Source organism: Helicoverpa armigera, chromosome 4 (assembly GCF_030705265.1).
Source record: "Helicoverpa armigera isolate CAAS_96S chromosome 4, ASM3070526v1, whole genome shotgun sequence".
NCBI classification, from domain to species: Eukaryota; Metazoa; Arthropoda; class Insecta; order Lepidoptera; family Noctuidae; genus Helicoverpa; species Helicoverpa armigera.
In genome coordinates, this window is record NC_087123.1 from 4,639,639 (window position 1) to 4,656,227 (window position 16,589).

At 37.9% G+C, this 16,589-nt stretch overlaps 1 protein-coding gene across 11 annotated transcripts in view; it reads left to right on the plus strand.

Annotated features, from left to right (window-relative positions):
• Positions 1-16,589, plus strand: part of LOC110384162 (polypyrimidine tract-binding protein 1) — a 348,419-nt gene that overhangs the window by 308,149 nt on the left and 23,681 nt on the right. For 9 of the 11 annotated variants that reach the window (XM_049847022.2, XM_021345297.3, XM_064034075.1 and 6 more), the window contains 4 exons: positions 5,462-5,608; positions 8,724-8,870; positions 14,026-14,160; positions 15,619-15,745. In XM_049847022.2, coding sequence (XP_049702979.1) covers positions 5,462-5,608; positions 8,724-8,870; positions 14,026-14,160; positions 15,619-15,745 — 556 coding nt within the window. The remainder of the gene's footprint in view (positions 1-5,461; positions 5,609-8,723; positions 8,871-14,025; positions 14,161-15,618; positions 15,746-16,589) is intronic. The other 2 variants (XM_049847021.2, XM_064034076.1) reach the window with 1 other exon arrangement.

The window sequence follows — 16,589 nt, forward strand, 5'->3', positions numbered from 1 at the left end:
GTCTTACGGAGTTACGACTTCGCTTGCACAGGTTGACTGCTGATCTTATTTGGAGAAGAATTTACGATCTATTCTGTCCCTTTTTTCTTATTCATTGGCCTACCTAATTGTTATTTTCTATTTAAACTGCCTTACGCGGTAGCAAACAGTAAATTAGCTGGCTAAATTATAAATAGCCTTCTGTTTTATATTCGAATAGCGCTCCAAAGGCAAGAATAACTTATTTAAGTAAAGTACCTTAAACGGCTCTAACAGTTAAGATATTTGCGTATTGTGAGTGCTAAGCGCGTACGCAAATAATGCGACCGCGTTTATTAACTTTGTTAGTATAGTTTAGGTGCTAATAGAACAATTAACATCAATATTGCTTACTAATGAAGCTTCGTAAACCGACTTAGTTTACATTATGTCTTTAACGAGCAAAATTAATCGCATTTAACGAAATATAATCATCCACGTGGCTTCATCGATTTCGTTCGTAGAAAATTCAGTAATCAATCAAATTATCTCATAAAGATATTCATTGCCGGGCACTTACTATTTTACTGCTAGTTTTAGGGGGCACTAAAACCATTTGGCTATCTTATTTTACGATTTCCTACCACGAACACGAGCGGAGCGTGTATTTGAACAAAACTTATGGTACGTGTGATTTAAGACATAGTTCCACATGGAGGGGAATGTTTACTGTATACCTTTATGGTTTGTTATCGTTATTACTAGTATTAAATATTTAATATAAACGATGGTTCAGAATCACTGTGCTTTCTTTTGGGTGCTTATGTTTTTTTTTTGTACGAAAGCTATGTGGATAATTCTTTTAAAGAAAGCACGCTAGGAAAAACAGCTCAAACTAGCCTTTTTGCAATATTTAACGCAACCCATAAATAGTTGAGATTAAAACATGACACAAAATATCCAGCTCTATTTTACTTTCCCTTCGCAAGCTATAAAAATGCCGCTAATAAACTTAATTAAGGATTAACGGGATAACAATATTTATTTCAATAAATAATGTTCTTAAGGCAAATGGCTGGAAGTTGCAAAGCGATTCAGGCCCAACGAAGGCCACTATTAAAAGTTTACCGGCGCAAAGTTGTCCCATTCTTATGCATGGATGAATTAGCACCTAGCTAAGTAAAGTGTGGATGTTCGACCACTTTCCTTCTGGAATATTCTTTAGAAACTGAGTGTCTTTTGAGCAATATTTAATTTTACCGTGCACCTAGCTTTGGACATTTTATAAGTCATAGAGATCAGGTTTTCTTCTAGAAATAAAACAATTGACTCTATAAGATGGTAAAAGGTACCATAATGATCTAATTATGCTAAACCCATTGCATAATATTGCGTGGAAAACTGTATTAATATTACTTTTCGGACGGGGGCTTTTAAATATTCCTGCTTAGCGCACGTAAGTTGTCTTTCTCGTATCTCTATTTATGTAGATTTTTACATGTGGCTACACCATAGAATTTTATGAGGTTGCTCGTAAGTTCGGAATATAATACAAGATGGCTTAAACCTGTGAAGTGTAAGAACACTAAGTGTATCGATTCTTCTGTCGTCTACACGTATCGGCAAACCAATTTCCTGCACCTGATTTTTACAACTTCTCACAATAGATAAGAAACCGCCACCGTAGTCTTGGCTTTTTATTAAAAGGTTATCTGTCTAATGTAATAGCAAAAGTACTCAAATTAATTTGATTTGCTTAAATTATCTACGCATAACATAATTCGAAATTGGTCGCTGACCGACTCTAATTATGATAATTAATTGCTATAATCCGGGTCCACAATCAATCTATGCTCTATATGAAACAATATAATGCAACTATTAAATTCTATGTTTCTATTTTCCCAATAGGATTCCATGAATACATATAACCGACCAACTAGCTATTTATTTATGTTAAATTCACCAATAACGCCTACAGTATAATTCCATTATGAGGCGTATATTTTGCATAATTTCTACACAATACTAATTAATAAAGCCCTAATAAACGGACCAATACTATAAATGTTGTGCTCATATTTATTGGGTGGTCTAGTTATAATAACTAGCTCGGAAGTAGCTCTCAATCTGTATCAAATAATATCATTGATGGTCTGCAATGAAATACAATATTCCACTGGACTGCCAATTAAAAGTTTCAACGAATCGACTCCAACGATTTCTGGTGTAATAATGCTCTTGAAATTTTAACGGCGGATGCAACTGCAAGTGCGGTGCAAGCTATAAGAAACAAACATTGTAGATTCACTTACGCAAACCTACTTTTAAACAGGTTGTAAAAAAATCTGATAATTGATAAATTCTTATTATAAGTATTTGTTTGTGTAATTGTAGGTTAACTTAGTTTCCAAACTAGCCCGTATTCTTGTTTAATATTTTTGTTTTATTAATCAGAAATCATAAACACTAACATAGCACTCTACCATAGTAGTAGTGGTAGCATCAAAGAAATATAAGACATACCATAACGAGCAAAGTTTTACTTATGATTTGTGTCACAAGCAAAGCCGCCGGCGCAGCTGCCCCAAGTATCGCTGCCACATGAAACTTGTGCCTCTACCTGCGGTACTTAAACTTTCATCGAGTTGTTGCCGAACGCCCCACTAAATCGCAATTGTTATTAGTTCAAGGGTTCCGATACTTGCCGACTGATTTTTCAATAATGTAGATACATTATATTTTTTAGTTAACAGTCTTGTTCAAATTATATTTTTATAATAAAATCACTGATGCATGCGCTGCTTAGCGAATTTGTAGGCTATTTAATCATTTTGTAATAAAAATATATAAAATACGTAACTTATACATATTTGTGTTAAAATCGTGGCATTATTTTTTTCCGTTTAAGAAAAGTTTGTAGAGTTAACTTCTATTTCTTGATTGATACAACTTGACAACAACACAAAATAGCTAGTACCTACTCGAAAAAAAGGGGTATTCAGATCGCGACTAAAACTACTTAACGAACAGCAAAATGTTTGAACAGATAGAAAACGTTAACAGTAATAACATGATCCCTAACTGATGTTTAAAAGTAAGACGAAGCTCTTAAACGGGGTAATACCACCCGTTTCTGATGGGCCGCCTGACCCGGGCGCCACAAGCGGATTACAGAATGTCGTTTCCTTAGTGACAGTCCTACCGACGTAGGGGCGTTTGTGAACCCCTAAGCAGCATACTTAGTATGTTCAGGTACATTTGACTCGTGTTACGTTTACTTAAACGTGCCAATATTAGTGTTCAGTTACAAGGGCGTTACATGATTACAAATTCCGATAGGTTTGGTTTGAGTCTGTTAGTTACATTGACGACACGAATTCATGGAAGATTTAGTGATATCTATTCAGATGAAATACGCTAACATTAAATAAACAGATAGGTATATCGAAAAACCGTTCAAAAGCACAAAACAAAATAACAACTAAAACAATTATTGCTATTAGCATAAATGGTTGGCTATGAAAAACATTGAAAAACAAAGAGCATTTAGATGGAAAAAAGATGGGTTAAATTAAACTGTTCACAGAGTTTTCCTTTGAGGAAAAATGCTTTCTATAATTAAACAACCACTGAGAATTTTTAAATATGACACAGACAAGTACCGTTATTTTTTTAGAAAACATTAACGTTGCGTTGTGGTACTCGTATTTAGTTGAAAATTGTTGTAATGGCCGCATTAGGTAGGAGTTTGTTTCAAAAAAGTTTTGTTCGTTGATATGTAGTTCGTTTTGTACCATATAAATAAAAACAATAATATTAATGTCGATAGGTCAGAGTAGATGCCAACATGAGAGTGAGCGTAGTTATAGGTAATGATATGATGCCGTAGACGCGGCCAACTGAGAAATAGTGTTTCAATAAACACGGCCGGCGCGATCACCGGGAAAATTGACCGATTCCGGGAAATCCTCACAGGAAAAATGTCATACGATAGCTTTTTTTTCTATCCAAAGAACCAAGCCAAGATTTAATATTTATGGATGAAATGTGAGACGAAGCGGATGATTTAAAGTGCCTGATGTGGAAATCGTTCCTCGCAGATTTTCTGACCCAGCGAAAGTAATGTCCTTCTTTACGTTTTACGTACCAGTTGTTTTCTTTCGTGAGAAGAGAAAATACCGTACCTTCGAGGTGGGCGAGCGTGTGCGACGATTTATTCCTCCCTTTGCAAGTCACTTTGGAAAAATATTTTTTTATTTGTTTATTTACGGAGATTTGGTTCTTTTGATGTCGATTCTAACAAAATTCGGTTGTTCCAAAATATCATATCTGTATACTCTTTTCTTTTAGTTAGCGGTTTGTTGTTATAAAGATCTGAGAATTAGATTTTGTTTTTCTATTCGTTGGCCAGTCATACGTAACATTTATTTATCTAACGATAGATGTCGTGTGCAGCCGTTCTTTATATTTTTTTTTTCGTGAAAATGTTGTGTAATAAAAGTATTTTATGTTTTTACATGTGTAAAACGCACAGTTTAACTTCTTTCTCATAAAATCTGAATTAACTTCTGAAACACGCTCTTATTGTATTGTGGCAGAGTTCAGGTAATTAAAAAACCAATCGCATTGTATCAACAGTCTAGCGTCTAGCCACTAAAAGCCACAATGGAACAGTTCCCGAAGTGTTTCGACTTTTCCCTGCACTTTTGTCAGACCAGCTGCTCACTTTGTCTGAACTTAACAAGGTCGAACTAATAGGCATTAGACTCATTTGTTACACCTCCACGCTTCGCCGCCCGCCAAAGAACGTAAAACGGGAGACGCTTAGATACCCCGCAACTCCCCAAATCTTATTCGCTGTTCCAACTGAAATATCCGGTAAGATTTACAACAAAACATAATTATTGTCGTGGAATTTTTTGACGATTTAAGTTGTTAAATTATTTAATTTGTTTGTTGTTTTTTTTTTGCAATCATAAATTGTGCCTTAAAGGTTGCTCTTTTCACTTCAATGAAAAGTGAAGTGTCATACAAAGCTACAATATATTCGGGACTCGGTTCGAGCCCGCCGCCGTAATCAAAAGGCTCTCTCGGGAACAATGGCGCCCACATCGGGGTTGGGCCCGATAAGCCTCGACAATTATACTACATCGACTTTTCAATTATCCAACCGGCTCTTCCTCGCGAACAATGCTAGCTTTATTTATGTATATTAGAACGGTCATTTTATACGCTGTGTGGCTTTTACATTCACGTCTGCTTCACCAGAGTCGAATGCCATTTCATTACGGATCATCGCGTCCGCCAAACAATGTAAAACAAGAAATCTTTATACCTAGTTGTTTTTCCTTCACAGTAAATTTCTCTTCATTAAGGCATTTGAGTAATATTTTTATGGATCTTTCTTGCCTTCATCTTGGAAGATAAAATGCCAGTTATTGGTTTGTTATACCTTTGCGCATTTAATAAGTTTATTAATTAAAATGTCTTTGTTTACCAGGTGAAACTCGAACAGAATGTTGGCAAACCGTCGCGGGTCATCCACATACGGAACATACCCAATGAGACGACAGAGGCTGAGATCATACAACTCGGCCTACCCTTCGGCAGGGTCACCAATGTACTCGTGCTTAAAGGCAAAAACCAGGTAAGATACTACATTTGTTTTTGGTTAAATTGGTTTGTAAAGGTCACGCTTTTAATTACGGTAGTTACTTTTGATGTTTTTGTCATTTCTATTTGTGGGAACTGTGGGCTAACATTACTACCGAAGTCGCTTTTTGTTGAATGGAAACTTTTGAGAGTATTGAAACGTGATAATGAAATACTATTTCGTTCATAATTAGGAAGGAATTTTCCCGATGAGAGGATCTCGCTGGGAACCTAATTAAGTAGAAGTTGGGCCCGCCACTCATCAGCCACGAAGGCAGATTACCCAAACTTAGGCCACGTAACTGATCAGGCCTCATTTAACAAATGAAGTTGGCCATGTAGCTACTCTAGTTACAATAGCGCTCGCCTCCGCCGGAAGCACAACAAGTGGCAGGCACGGCTTGTCCGCAAATAGGCCGCTTACCATTGTCACAGCCTACCCCTACTCGCGTTTTATTGTAACTGCAGTATTAGGGGGAGGAATAAAGAGGATTTGTTGCATGCAGCACTAATGAGTTATACTGGAAAGTCTTTTCTGTATCATATATCGTCAATTGTCTCTACTCAATACTATAGGATGTGCATAATTCTAAGTTCAAGTTGTCCTAGTAATCAATAATTCATAATGCCCATCTATCCCTTGACCATTCGTTGACCAAACATCAAAAAACAAACCCTCAAATAGAAGACGCACTTTATATAACGCTTTGTATATTTAAAAACAAAATGTTACCCCGACGATGGAAAGCAATTTTAGTATGATCGACATCCCTACTAACCTCCGTCAAACGAGCGACGTTTATCTATTGCGGGGTCAAAATGAACGGTGAATTTGGAACAAATATTCACTCTTACATTTTTAGGCCCCTTTCTCATTTTTACCAGCTTATTTTTAAAAGTACACTTCGTGAATTGAAACCCAAGGGAGAGATTGCATCTAAAATTGTACATTGCGGAAATTAAAGGCGATGACATCTAATATAAATTTCAATTTGGGTCGAGAAGGGCTCATGAATGAGTAGATCGAGATACGTTTACTCTGATTGACCTGTTCAAATAATATTTTATGATCATATTTTATTTCGTTCCTGTATCCGTTTTTGCGTTTGCCGTTTATATTGTAAGTAAGTTGTTATATAAGTTCAAGTGCACAATGTGGGAGAGAGTAAAATCTTGAGACAAGTTGACGAGGGACAGTTAGTAATCCATCAAGAAGTATGGCCACATCATCACGCGAGCGCGAAGTACCGGCGAGCGAGCAGGTTATAAGGCGACATCCAGGCGGTTTTACTGCGTATTTTACGTCGAAACACCCACCGGGCACGTGCAATGAGAAATTTACGATTTCCCGCTGACAAATTAAAAATGAGTTAGTTTACAACCGAGAAATAAAATAATAAAAAGAAAATCCTATTACGGGAACGCAGGAGGCAGCCGCGACAATGTTATCCCGTCTAATAAATAGCTCGTATGACATCCACCCTGTATATAGCGCGGCGTGAAGGAAAACAATCTCTCTTCCACCACGAGAAACAAGTCGAATCCCTTTTTATGAACGGTCACAGGTTCTTACTTGCTTGTCTTATGAAATATTCTGTGTCCTTACAGCTTAGCAAAGTTTAATTGCTAAAGTCTGTATTTATTTTGTATAGGCATGTATTGGTTCGGAAAAAGAAAATTGGAAAAATTGTGTAAAGTCCATTTAGAAAATGTGTTCGTACAGTTAACACATGGTAGCTATTACATAAAACTAATCAATATAAAGTACCGAACGTGGTCGACGCTAGTCCTTTGACGCACTCTGAGTGGATGATGAAAAGTATCGTTGGTAGTCGCTGGTTACCGAACCTGTGAGAGTCCAGTTACAAAGGCGCCATCTGTGGAGAGGTGGGCAAACATCGATGTGAGTGGGTGCGGACAATCGCCCCCACTCTCGGTGATTAAAGCGAAAGAGGCGTTGACACTATTTTACGATCGTCGTTCGCGTGACAGCTACGCTTCTATTAATTTGTGCTGCATCGATTTTGATCTCGAACACTTTCCGATGGGATGAAGTTTTCATTACCGATGGGTTAAGTATAGGTTGGACGTTGGACCAGTTTTTTCATGAATTAATATGAAATCAAAACTTTTTGTGAAACATTTATGTCTATCTTTATAAACAATTGAATTTAATTGTGTACGAAATGCAATCCCAATTTTGTTTTTGTTCGTTCGTAATTAGCAAAACATTGCATTTTACGTAATTAAATTTTATATTAATGATAATAATTAAAGCAAATACACCAAAACCATGGCACGCAAACGTTTTAGTCCAAAATATCTATGTCTGAATTTTTCGCTGACCTCGCCCGCTTTTCATCGCCGTGTATAGGAATATTTTTAATTAGCCCCGGGCAAGTATTCTATTTAATTTGCGGCGTAACACACACAAAGAGCCGTGTGTTTCGTATTGTACGATGTCAAAAGCAGGATACTGCGGTTTGAAAACGACGTGGAATAGATGAATTTACAGACGAAACGGCCATTGAAATCATAACGCTCTTACAGAATTGCGCAGAACTAGGGATCAGTCGCCGTGTTCGGAGTAGGTTTATGTATGGTCGGGGGATCGGATCCGATTAATTGGACTCCATAGGCCGGCAAACACAAACCTAGTTGGGGTGCGCCGCATTACACTACCGCTGTTGTTAAACAATTGATTTATCTCCACGAGCTGAGCGCCGAGTTTGTACGTTTTAACGACCTCACAAAAGAGTTCGGAAACTATTATTCTATCTTGTCCGATAACTTGGACCGATTCCAATATTTAGAATGTTTGGAATTAATGCGAAGCAGGTATTCTCGTACTAGAAAGACTGGAGGTAGGATACTTGTTTTAATGATGAAATTGATGTCTGGAATTTTGGAAGGGTTTGTAAAGGCATGTGGAGACCGAAACTAAATACCAATATTTTAGGTGGTGTATTTGTGGTTTCACTAGCTCTTCTATCTAGAAAGATTGTATTTTGACTTAAAATATTGTTGAAAAATTCTCTAAACTTAGTCCCGCTTATCTTCTTTTCATTCTCTTTAATCCATACTTAAAAACTATTTAATCGTTTACACAGGCATTCCTCGAAATGGCGGAGGAGATATCAGCTGTGGCGATGGTGGCGTACTTCGGCGGCTGTGTGGCGCAGCTCCGTGGCCGCGCCGTCTACGTCCAGTTCTCTAACCACAAGGAGCTCAAGACCGACCAGACACATAGCAATGCCGTAAGTACACTCCACTCATTAAACATAAACGTTTTGATAATTAGAAAATGACTAAAAGAAAAAAAAAGTGAAAAATAATACCGACAAAAAGAAGGTTCTTAAAACCAGACTATTTCAGGACATGTAGACATAACATGTTTATTATACAAAAGGTCACACGCCACCTATTCTCATAATGTGAAAGGTTAACAAATCCACACACAGAACAAGTTAATCATTGTACATAACAGTAACTAATTAGGATTACGCTCACGGGTTTGATATGTACAAAACGCGGGCACTCAATACGTAATAACGTAACGACAGTTCAATTAGCCCTATTACACAACAGCGGGATTATCGTGCGGTATGCGATCGGGCATTAAAGCCGATGTTACAATTGGGAAACAGATCCCCCGGCTGTGGCCTGCACTCGACCTGTTAATTTAATCTTTGTTGGGGGCATCAAGACCCCACAATTTAGATAACGGTATTCAATAAACCCGCATGCCGCGACGGGACATAGTCGCCTTCGTTGTCCCGATTTGATTGAGTTACTAAACTATTACTATTCCGTCTATAGTATTTGCCGTGATAGCGTGCGTGTCGTGACTGCTGAATAATTTCACGAAAACTTGCCCCGTTTATGTGGTAAACGCTCGTAAATGGACGAACGAGTGTGACTTGTCGCGATTATATTGTTCGTGTGTTACTTTGGGAGATACTTTAAGAATTTTATATATTCTGTTAGATTTTATAGGACACCAGCTAGAGAAAAGTTAGTTAAATGTAATATTTTAAATTCAACCTGTAATACCTTAACTGCATTTGCCTATGATTTTAATATAAGATGTTAATATTTTAATATTACATTTTCTTATAATAAACTATCTTATCCTCGAGATAAAATTCATATTCTTGATAAAATGGTCCTCCATCTTTAATAAGATGTCACTCCATCGGTTCTGTATAATTAACGTTCCTCTTTAACATCTCCCAGCACTTGGAAATATGCTCAACCCTTTTATGTTCCCGAGTCTTGCTCATTCTATTTATTTTATTTAGTTACTCATAACTAGGAACGTGGGCTGCTAACAATTATGCCTCAATGAGCGGTCGTAATCAAATAGACACGAAATAGATAGTCCAAGTTAAGCTAAAGTTACTCTGGTTAAACTGGTAACTAACCCTTTAGGAACTTATTTGTGTCTACAGACAGGTTTTGTCGCTGAATCTGCTCAGTTAACCACATCAAAACGTTAGTTAGCTAGTTCTATCCTCCAGTTTGCTGTAAACGCGACACAAGTTGCGGACTTTCGTATTACTTGCTGTGAATAATAAACTGGATGTTAGTACCTGTGACGCAATTCCTCATTATAACAATCAACCCCCACTGGGTACTCCCCGAATCTCGCCAGCCGCCGTTATAAAGGCTTTCGGGGTAGCCGTAGGTAAAAAGGAGATAAATGCCGAACATTTGTGAGTGAACCTTTCTTACCGGAGGCTCCTCGCCAGTGAGAAAGGAAATCAATATTTTCGGTAACAAAACACCCAATGGGAGGATTAATTAAAACGCTTAATTAGTTTCGTTTATCCACGAAACCTATCAAAAACAAACCCTCAACCATTTTGATGGCTGATAATATTGAGAAATTGTTCTTGCCTAAATTTGTGTTCCCATAATTGAGGGGATGGCACTCGATAACATGCGCAAGGGTAGAGCGACCACGGGGAATATTAACCCACCGGATTGTCTAACAACACAATCATAATTTGGCACTAATAATATAATTTACCCTTTTTGCGGTAAAAGCCGGTTTGACACCTCTAATTCTTAACTAAGGCAGACAGGTTATCAAAGAGATTATTATATTTCTGTTTTGGGATAGCAGGGTAAATCACACTTCCGTAAACGTTCAAGTACCTACACAATGTCGTGACCTATTGAAAATACACATAATACTTTTCACCAGCAAATTATTATTCATTTAGCCAATACTAGCTAGCTAACTAGTCATTTATTCACAAGTTTGCCTTTCACAAATATGTACACCACATTATTATTGTAACATTAAATAATATTCGCGATACATTGTGTTCGGAAACCTCTAGAACATAGGAACGACGTCGATGGAGGCGCCACCGGCGATGGCATCGGAGGGGGGACAGCGCGGCGCGGGGGGCAGCCACGTACGAGGATCGCGGGCCGCTCACACACCTTACCGATCAGCTGTGAAAATTGTACGCGTCGCGCGCCGTTTAATTATATAATTTGTTACAAATCATCCGTTGGAATAAACCAGTACCTATATTTCGGAAACAGCCTCAGTCATTTCTACAGCCCAAGAATTCTCCCTAACACATTGTTTATTAAATAGTTGCAGGTTGTTTGATCTAATTGTCGGCATCGCAAACAGGCGTTTGTGTCAATACGTGGCTAATTAATGTGATGATTAAACTCAAAACGGATACATCTAGGTGTCTATTATCTGTTTGCGTTAATCCTTGTTACTCTGTAGTGGCGTGTAAATATTGATCTGTAATGTCTTAAGCGAATTAAGGTGGAAGCTGGGTACAAAATTCGGTTAAAGTAGGTGCGGTTATTTGGTCTTTGATGGTTAGAGGGGTAATCAAACGTTTTGGGGTAAGTAGGTAAATTAGTGTTTGTTTACAAAGAGATTTTGAAAGACATTAAATGCAAAACTTAGATATTAAGACGTATAATTACAAGGGTTCAATTTAAAACTGCAAGATCCTCACAATCAGAATAAAAAATTAAAAAACGACTTTCAAACCACGAAAAAACAATCCGACAAAAACGTTCCACCTCCCAAAAGAATACACTAAAATTTCTGTTCAAAAAGGAGTCCTTATTTCGGTGCCTAGGAAGCAAGAATATTATTTGACGTAGCGTCATCTGTTCGATACCTCATAATGATGTGACTCCGTCGAGAACTCGTTACCATTACGGACGACTTTATTCCCTGCACATTTTTCATGTACCTTTTTAACCTTTAATACTGCGATTTTTCTTTGTACAGATGCATCCGATGAAAATTATTTGATAGCTTTTTAAAATTATGTAGGTTAATGGCATTCATTTCAACGAAAATGTTACGTATTTTTACGTGTGTTACGACAGTTAACGAAAACAGCCATCCATATCAGCCCATTTGACATTTTCTACCTCACCCACTTTGTCAACTGCCGAAGTTAACATTTCATTTCAGTTTCATATTTTAATCATCTTTATTTGCTTTTGCATATTTTTTTATTGTTTAACTTTATTGGAGCCATAAAAACCCTTGAAACTAAATAGATAATAAAACATAACAATGTAAGAACACAGTCAACATGTATGAGCCAAAGTTTAGTATACGAAGGAATCAAAGTTATCGTTCATAAAACTAGAATACAAGTGCATCGTTTACTTTTTATAATCCACTACACATTTCTAACAAAACACCAGTTTGAGTCTTAACACTGAGCGTTGAACGCATAAGTACATAAGGATAATGTAACTATAAAGATTTATCGCTATCTCGTCACATTTCGGCATCTCTTTGTAGCGCACTATTAAAACTTATAACGAGGCTGTTACGAATAGACAGACTAGGCTTTGTTATTGTGATTCACATGAAAAGACACGCCTCATACGTTATTACATCACTGAGTATAATATCCGAATTTAATCGTATTAATACGATTGTCTCCTGAACGTTCCAGACTTCAGAGAATGACAGAGACCGACTGCATTTTAAAGAACGTGCATTGAGCGCAAAGCTTTGATCAATCATGCGATGCAAAAGGTTTTTGTGGTGGCTGAATAGAACTCTCGTAGTGCGGATGGAGTTATTTTGTCGCGTCTCGTCGGCGACCGAATGTCTGCCAGTGGTCGCCTGTGAAAGATTGCGCGTCTCCCGAATAAGACCTTTTAAATATCTCCGAAGTTCGACATAGCGAGCGTCGGTGACACGGAAAATATTTTTGATGGAATCGCATTCCTAAAATTCTTTTGTTGCGCGTTCGTTTGACATCTTAGTATTTTGCTTTTATGAAAATGATAGTTTTAGATAAAATTACTTTAAAAATGTAATCGCAAATTTCGTAACTTGTTTTGTGAAAAACAAGGCATTTGTTATGAAAATACACATTTTGCCTAATAGTTCCAACATAGACATATCAAAGAATACGTAACGGAGAAAAAGCGGAGAAGTGAGGGGGAACAAGTCAACGTGAATTTGTACCAGAGCCTTTGCCGTCGGCGGCAGGCTTACCATGACACGGTTAAAGCCTTATTTTTGTGTCTGGCCTGCCCGCTTGTCAGCCCGTCGTCGCACAAAGCCATGTGAAAATATAGGATCAAAGTGTGCCGCGCCCTTGCATGCGATCGTAACGTGTAAACAACACGCTGTATTTCACTCGCGTGTCATTACGTTTTTTTATTTGAACCTAGGGTAGATCGTGTTGAAGGTTTTGCACGTGGATTTGTTTTATTTTGTAGTAGGATTCCCCTTTTAGGTGGTTTTGCGAAAACTGGGCATTTAGCTTTCATTTAGGTGCCATTCTGTAAAAACCAGCAACGTATATATACATTATTCAAAGCTACCGTAAAAAACAACATCATTTATATTATGATCAATTTATGAATGTTATCTAACTCGCTAAGCGTCCAAAGTGTCGCCGTCCACAATGCCATCCGCCCCTATATAACGACGCAACAAAGTACCAAATTGTCCGCGGACGATACAAAATAAGTTTATGACCCCCCTTTGTTTGATGTGGTCAATGTTATCTGTTGGTCTTGGGCTCTCGAAGGTGGCCCACGCGTGCGTCAGATAACTGTCCTCTCCATTCCCCTATTACGTTTCATTGTTCGCGAAATTATGAGAGCCGAGGGCTGTTGTTTGTACATACTTTTTTCTACGTGACAATGAATGTTTTTACTTACTGAAGGACGCTGAGTTGTGAGAATTAACACGTTTTCTGTTAATATGATGCGTGATATTCGAGTTTTTTGATGGACTTGTAAACAAAGATTAGAATTAATTAAGGGCAGATTTTATGCTTCACATAAATTGTAGATTTCTAATAAGAGATACTTAAGTTAAGCACTAGTATAGTTACAGCAATAACCAAGACATGCCTGCGGCGTACACTTACCTATTATTTATAGGTAATATTTTTGCAGTCGGCATCGGCACAGGCGGCGTTACAAGCCGCTCAGGCCATCTCCAACAGCGCGGGAGCAGCACTCGTGGCCGGCGCGGGCGCCGCTCTACAGCCCGCGAATGGAGGCACAGAAATACAGGTAAGAATAAAGATTTGTCTTAGTACGTAAGTCAAATTACTAAAATCAGATGCAAAATTACGTTAATCAATTAAGACTTAAAACTATCAATTGTCCGACACTAAACCAGACTTTTCGGATTGCCACCGAACCTAAGTAGGTAGGTAATATCAAAATGTAATATTGTAAATGCCCATTACAAATCTGTTTTGTAACAACTATAACTTTATCACTACTTAGTGTTCATGTAAACCCTATTTTCGTATTATTCATGTCTAATACCCTAGCGTACCCAAACAACAATAGTGTTTAAAACTATACATAATTAATTTCACCTGTATCCATTAATCATCTTACCTTTGCCGAGACAAACTGTATAGGCTAAGTAATACAGTGAAATTCCGATATAATTATGAGCCGTTGAAATAGAGCCGATTACAGAGACCTTTAAATATTAAACTTGCTCCACAAATTAGGTTTGGGTATTCTCTGGAGGTCTGAGACTAAGATGTAGACTTTGCGGTGTGCATGCAGATAGACGGCTCTGAGGCGGTCGACAGATTGTCGCCCGGAGGGCAGGGATCATGCAGTTGCATCGGTCAATATACTGAGGGGACGAGGCGGGGTCACGCTGTGTGCTAGGTGGCGATTTTATGGAATATACTGCAGAGACAATTTTATAATGCTGCAAAAACAGCCATTTTGAAAAGCCATTCTGTTTAAAAGTTGTCAGTGATAACAATATTAAACATTTTATATAACTCTCTCATGATTATTACCACTAAGAGTATATTTACTTTACAATTTTGTCTGTAAATAAAGTAATTTGAACGAAACATCAATCCCGTTTGAATCTACTTTTTCTAAAAAAACATTTTCATTGGACAGGGCATAAATCAAAAGTCCCCTAGTGTATAAATAACATCTTCAAGTCTAATGCAATATCCATCTGACATCTAGATATACCCAGCGGGTTTATAACAAAGACATATTGGACAATATCGCGTCTCTTGCCAATGTGTACCTGCCTTTACGAGCTTCATGTATCTTAGCTCCGCAGTCACAAAGTGTCTGTAGGGAGTTTAATTATTGATAAGCTTTTCTCATAAGCACTAATTAACGTTATTTAACCACTTTTCCGGTACCTACTTTACAATATTCTTTGTTCGTAATTACCGCGTAACAGATAGGTGTACTTCCTTTTGTTATTTAATTAATTAAACCAAACATTCCATGTAAATAAGTAAGGTACTTGTAAATTGTTCCTTTGTACTTATTTCTTTGGTTGTTTGCGGGTTTTCGTTTTACATAATTTTAGCTTATTAGGGCGAGAGATGGTTATAATTGTTAAGGTAATGCCTCAATGCTTTGATTTTACGGAATATTTTTGGGAGTCTCTTTTGAAGCTTTCGCGGCTTATTATATTTTCAAATACATTGAGAATTATTGTATCATACTAAGTATGTGTTTTATCCACAGGGTGGTCCTAACACAGTCCTGCGCGTCATCATAGAACACATGTTATACCCCATCGTGCTCGACGTACTCTACTCAATTTTCCAGCGGTACGGCAAGGTGCTCAAGATCGTCACATTCACTAAAAACAGTAAGTACAAACCCTATAATCTCATTCTCACAATGTGGCACACATCCTTTCATATAAATGGCACACGTACGCAAGGTTGAATTTACGGAACATAATTATGCATATGCATATTCGTAATGTTTGCCGAAGACAGTTACATCTTCAGCGTCGAACGCAATTTGATGGATGAGCCCCAGGTACGATGGCAACCGCGTGTGAGGAGCTCCGAGGAAAAAGAGGAGGGAGGGACTAGGCAACATTACCGCACGTCTCACGCACCCTCAAACAATACCTCCCAACCTCACACACCACACCTAAGGAGGCTTTCGTTTGTTTTAACACAATTTTGCACAAAATCCACCTAATTAATTATGCAACCGCTCTGTAATTTGCTTCAAATATATTGTTTAATAAGCCTTTTGTCACAATCGCTTTGTGTCTATGGCAACCCAGGATTACAGCGGCTAAAACAACTATTATTGAATCGAAACGAGGCGAGCTTTAAAATTAATTTCGGCCGGACGTGTTATAGTGATAGATTTACCAAACATAACACAGGGCTGAAATCCAAGGGCGCAATCCGTTTAAAATTTAAATCGTACCCTCATGCATATCCTAAATAAATCCGGCACACAGGAGGCAGGTAGGTAGGTACATATTTGATAAGCTCCCCTGAGCCGCGGGCAGCGAGCGGCGCGGCGGCGGTACCGAGTGCCGACATTACAGTTCACTCTTGGCTAATTACACAGTACCTAGTCGAGAAACCTCAAATCAACTTTATTTAAAAGCCCCGCTGGGCAACACCCGCGGAATTATTTAGCCAAGCTTGAAAATTGCAAGCTAAAACGTTATTTTACTCTAATAT